Here is a 5,817-nt window from a genome sequence, read left to right on the forward strand (position 1 = left end):
ATATAAACGGCGTTTTTTAAGCGCTGCATCTATCATTCGGCTATCTTGGTCGGTCTACCTGCCTCGATGGATTCAGAACCATGGAGAGCACCCCACACCTTCTGGCAGTACTCTTGATTCTCCAGAAGGGGACACCCTGGAGTTATTTCATATGTTTCTTTTGTTGTTGTTTTTGTATGTATGTTTTTTTTTTTCAGGAATACGTTTTTAAGTGTTGAAATATTAAACTATTATAAAGCAATGAAAAATACAGATGCTGCTCGTTCCCCTATTTCACATCTGAAAATATGGTTGCTCTAATGCATGCAGGAGTCAAATTTGCAAAGGCTCTCAATGGCAAAACACTCTTCATCTAAAAAGTACCTTGAAAGTTATTGTTAAAAGCCTATGTGTTCAGTCTCATCCAAGGTGAGCGTTCCAGTCACAGGCAATACAAAAACAAGTCAGCCTGGAATGTGTCCTTGTGAGCTGAACAAGGTAATGTGATTTCACAAGATTTTATAACATCATGCAAGATATTTATGATTATAAAAAGGCTTTTAGGCTATTTTTCAGCAGACGAGGAATGCTTTATAAAACAACAAACACATTTCGCCACAAGTAAAGTGGTTTCTGTAATTTGTCTTATAAGGGCTCTGTGACATTTCCACAGCCCCCCAAAAGGTGATTCACTCAACCTCAATAGCCCCATTCTACAAATCCCAAAGGTAAATGTAAGCTCTCCCCAGCTCAGCGTTCCAGGGGATATTATATGCACCTGTCCTCTATGCTTCATTACAGCCAGGCAGGACAGTGCAACTGTGAAAACCATCCCCTCATCCGTCCCATATTCAAGGAGATTATGACAACCTGATACCACAAAAAAATCTGAACCTGTCTTTATATCTCAAAGATCTATACATCAGGCTTTTTCCTGTCCAGTGCACCCCCCCCCCCCCCCCCCTGATTCTTTTAAGGTCTCACCCTAACCCCCCCCACCCCCCCGCTCCAATCCTGATCACAGTCCGAAAAAATTATGGAGATCATCATTTTTCCATTTAAGACACCCACCTCAGAACTGTGTCTCTGAAGGGTAACAGAAAGTCCTTGAAGGGTGATCAGAAAAAGCTTTTTTCCCCTTGTCTCAGGTTGCATATTTATGTTAAAGAGGTCATACATAATGCATGAAGGACTAATGCAAGAGGGGAAGATTAAGGAGAATGCTGTAGGAGAAGTAGGTCTACATTCACAATGTCCAAGCCACTATGTAACCTAGTCCATTAGATTAGTCTACAGATATAGTCTGTGTTAAGTCAGTTCTAAGCTACAACAACAGCAAAATAACACAATTTTAACTACAGTGACAGATTATGAAACTAGGACTTCTATACTGTGGCAAGTGAGCCTTTTAGAGCGCACGCGTGAGAGTGGGGGCAAGACAGACAGGCAAGATAGATAAAAATGTAAATAAGATCTGATTGCATTAATTCACTGAACAGAGGAAGTTTCGGGACACATACTTATCTCTTCATTAAGAACACACTTGAAACTTCTTCTTCCACTTTCAAATATACCAGAGTATTTGATTAACCTCAAGGTTACATTCGGTCACTTTGTAAAAAATCCATTCAACACTGAATGAATAAACCTTGTTTGCAGTTCGTTTAACACTACGAATTTAAACGAAAATCGATAGATCGCCACTAGTAGTCACTGTTGCCCATTGTGCGTGGTGTAATCGGACAGTTTGATGTTCCGGGGGAACACAAAAAGTGTAACACAGGCACTTTATGCATACTAGCCCTATGGCAATGCCCTGCTTACAAAAGGTAAACCACCTGTGCTATTTCAATGACAGAAATCAAAGAATAGCCTCGTGTTTCATGTTTTACGTCATCGCATCAATCTGCGCAAAAAAGTAATTTCGGAACTGCAACAGATACACATGAATGTCGTGTGCTTATGATAGTTACCAAGACAGCTAACGTCAGCAACGTTTGCTAATGTTATATCCGTCGTGACTGAAGTTGTTGTGTGGCATACTTCTCCTATGTGCGTGGTCTATGAAATATGTTGGTGTGTAATTGCTTACATGTCTGTACATGACAAGTGCATGCTGTAACGTTTACCGCCGAGCTAACTACAAAACTCTATTGTTTGATACATGGCTAGCTGTGGTAGGCTACGTGCAAGCTGAGTTTTGGTGTTCAACTGTATGTGGTCAAGGTCAGTTTCATGTTGCATCTCGAATAAATGTCACACATTGTGTCATTTTCTAAAGCAAGACAGCGTCAGCACCATCGTGATTGCATGTAGCCTATCGACTTTAATCGTTTGCTGTTGCAGCACGAGACAACACGGTGTCTCTTATTTTAGCCAACATTATGGCAGATACAGATTCGATGTATTTCTCCAATCCTAACTGTTACCTTTTTCGGGAAGAGGGGAGAGATGGGGAAGAAAGAAATATGAGATAAATAGATTGTAAACGAGTGAAACCGTATGTCTCAGCTATTCTGTGCCAGTCATGAAAGTGTTTTATATTGCACTTAAAAACGGTCAGTTTGATGGACACAATTCACACTGTCCATAACTTAAAGTTATTGTTTTTTTTTCTTAAAGAAAACAAAAATATGTTCCTGTTCATTTCCACATCTTTGTTCATGTGCAGTCAGTGGTTATTGTGGAAAAGTGCCCTACAATAATGAAATGAAGGATACGCTGCATTGTTCCTGTGTCTTTTGTGCATGTTGATACTTTGCTTTTTGCTTTGTGTTTTTATGCATTTTAGTCAATTTAGGAGACCTGAAATGTAAAAAAAACAAAACAAACATAAGGACTGAAAAATTGAAATGAAGAGTGCAAAATGCGCAGTAATATTGTTGAACAGCGTTCACATAGGCCTTCAGAGTGACATCATTGTAAATCCAGAAGCGTTTTCATTTCTTGACAACAAAAACTTCCCACTGTTCATGGTCCATGTCTAGCTTTACCTTTCTAAAGGCATTTGGACATTCAGGTTAACACTTCAAAGGTGAACCTTATTTCACACACATGGAAATACATCATAGATTACATTGCATTAGATACATAGTACAGATTTGTTTGTTTTATCAGTTTTTGTTAGATATTTGTACATATATTATTACGTTTCTGAATAATGTTGCCGAGGTTTTTCTTAAATCTGTATAGTTTTCAGGGGCCTTTATCATTTGTGAATAATTTCCTTTTAGAATGGCAGCAGTATATAACTTGAAATTCTGAAATACTGCTTAAATATATCTCTGCATGTGCCGGACACACCTCCAAGTCCAGGTATAGAAATGTCATGTATGCACCCTGTATAAAAGTCTCCCTTAGTTCTTAAATCAACAGAAAATCTGTTCTGTGAGCAGATTTTCCATGCAGCACAATACAGACCCATTCATAACCTCTGAGTTATTGGGTCACCAGTATCCTTAAGAGTATTAGGTGAAGTAGTCCTTTCCTTCGAGCATTTTCACATCACAGGGTCACTTCAAAAATAAAAGCAACGCTCTCATTACGGCAAGATCCAAGTCTCCCCCAGTGTGCATTCTGGTTTCCAAAAAAGCAATGCATAAATACATTTCTTCCACCGTTTGGAAAAAAAAAAAAAAACGCATATTAAATCTCCGTGTTCACTAAAAAAAAAAAGTGTGACCTTGACAGATTCTAACTCTCCCTCACCTTGGCAACAGGGTTTAAAATTATTCTAATGTGCAGGACGGCTGTTCCTGGGTGTATAATTTCCAGCTTAATCAGTGCATGGCCCAAGGCGATCTCTGCTGAGTTCTGTGCTCTCCACACTCCACTGTTACAGATTCCCTCGGAGGAGATGCACAACGCGATCAAGCGCTGACATGGCTGCCCGCATCCCTCTTGTGCTCCTGGCCTGCGGGTCCTTCAACCCCATCACCAACCAGCACATGCGGCTGTTTGAGCTGGCCCGGGATCACATGCACCTGACCGGTGGGTCCACGGCAGGGACTCCAATAGACACCTGTGTAACACCTTGAAGTATTTCCGGTCATCCTTGTTGATTTAGGCACTCTAAGCACAGGTAGCTAGACCTAGTTAGAGGCAGGACAGCAGAGTATAAGTCATCTGCTGAGTGTCTTTTAACAGCACCGTTTCATAGTGTTCATTTTATATAACTCCAATGTTGTACCATATTGCAGTTATCACATCGAAGTGGTTAAGTAAATAAACAATAACACTATAGACTTCTCATGTGCATATCACCAACCCCAACACCTACAATTAGACCCAGCCTTAAGCCCAATGTACACACTAAGTACTTGGTATGCAAGGACACTTAATAGAAAGTAGGGTCTATATTTCTTGATTTGTCCTCAGCAATTTCTTTTGCAGAGATACTGTGTCATGATGTAACTATAATAGTTGAGCTTGGATTGAAAATGTTTAAGGGGATTTCAAACGTGCTCCCCTCTCTCTCTCTCTCTCTCGCTCTGCCCCTGTTTGTAGGTCAGTACCAGGTGGTGGGCGGGATTGTGTCCCCAGTGGGTGACGGATATGGCAAACAGGGCCTCGTTACTGCAAAACACCGCGTTGCCATGGCAAAGATGGCCCTGCAAAGCTCTGACTGGGTGTCCGTGGACGACTGGGAGAGCCAGCAACCTGACTGGACCGAGACGGCCATTACCATGAGGTGTGCGCTCATTACATTTCGTGGAAGCACAAGCTTAAAGGTGTACAGTCTGCAATTCCAATCCAATAGACTTTTTGTCAAACTCAGCGAAATGGCTCCTCATGGTCCATTAGCTGTGTGTTCTGTGTGTGTGTGTGTGTGTGTGTGTGTGTGTGTGTGTGTGTGTGTGTTCTGTGTGCACCCTGGTTCTGTAAATGGAAACATGAGCCATGAACGGCCAGCCCGGATCACAGAAGGGAGGAGTGTACATTGATTGACTGTTGAGCGGAAATGTCGCCAGAATCGCAGACTCTACCTTTAAAGAAACAGAATGAGAATGTAATATATTTAATATGGAAGATAAAAAATCCACCACACGTGCAAACGTTAAGCTGTCTCCAGGTAGAGTAGTTAGTTGCCTGTCCATTTTGAAGTGATCTGATTGGCTAACTAGGTTGAACCAGGTTGAAGTTTAAGATGCTGATCACAGAACTCCATAAAGAAAAACCCTCAGAGAATTGATTTTCTATAAAAGCTACCAGACTGTAAAGCCGGCGGCCGTCAGTATTCCAGAAAAAGTATTGCCTGTAGCGTCTCTAAGACTCTGAATCAACAGACTAAGTAGCGCTGATAGACCCCCCATACTAATAGCCATCTGTGGAGGAGACTGTGAGCTGTGGAAAAGACTACAAATACATGCTAGCCTGTTGTTTCAATCTTATCAATCTGCCCAGCGTTGACATGTCTGCAGAGCCAGGCCATATCAGGATCAGTTTGTGATGACGTCTGTAACATTCTGATTTAACCTGCCCCAGTCTACATGTCTAACTCAAATCGCACAGATAAGGTAGGGTTATTACTCATTCTGGATCATTTGAATGCAGCTCTCCTCTCTCCCTCTCTTCCTCTCTCTCTCTCTCTCTCTCTCTCTCTCTCTCTCTGTGACAGGAGCAGTGAATAATAGCCAGTGATGTACCCTCTCTATTTTAATGCATTTTCATCCTCAGCTTGACTACATGATTTTTTTTTTGTTCTCTTCTGCCTCGTCTAGTTTACCCTTGTCTCCGCCACTCCCCTTAGGGGCACACTCTTTAGTGGAGACATTAAGACTGCTGCCAAACTTTGACAGCCGCTATCTCCCAAGCGTAGTCCCAGGAGACTCTGATTTA

At 41.6% G+C, this 5,817-nt stretch overlaps 1 protein-coding gene across 1 annotated transcript in view; it reads left to right on the forward strand.

Moving 5' to 3' along the window:
• The first annotated feature begins 1,760 nt into the window (after positions 1-1,760).
• nmnat3 (nicotinamide nucleotide adenylyltransferase 3) overlaps positions 1,761-5,817 on the forward strand; it is a 16,831-nt gene continuing 12,774 nt past the window's right edge. The window contains exons 1-3 of the mRNA XM_031559401.2: positions 1,761-2,205; positions 3,821-3,969; positions 4,486-4,669. Of these exons, the coding sequence (XP_031415261.1) occupies positions 2,195-2,205; positions 3,821-3,969; positions 4,486-4,669 (344 nt within the window). The 5' untranslated portion in view covers positions 1,761-2,194. The remainder of the gene's footprint in view (positions 2,206-3,820; positions 3,970-4,485; positions 4,670-5,817) is intronic.

Source organism: Clupea harengus, chromosome 22 (assembly GCF_900700415.2).
Source record: "Clupea harengus chromosome 22, Ch_v2.0.2, whole genome shotgun sequence".
Taxonomy (NCBI): Eukaryota; Metazoa; Chordata; class Actinopteri; order Clupeiformes; family Clupeidae; genus Clupea; species Clupea harengus.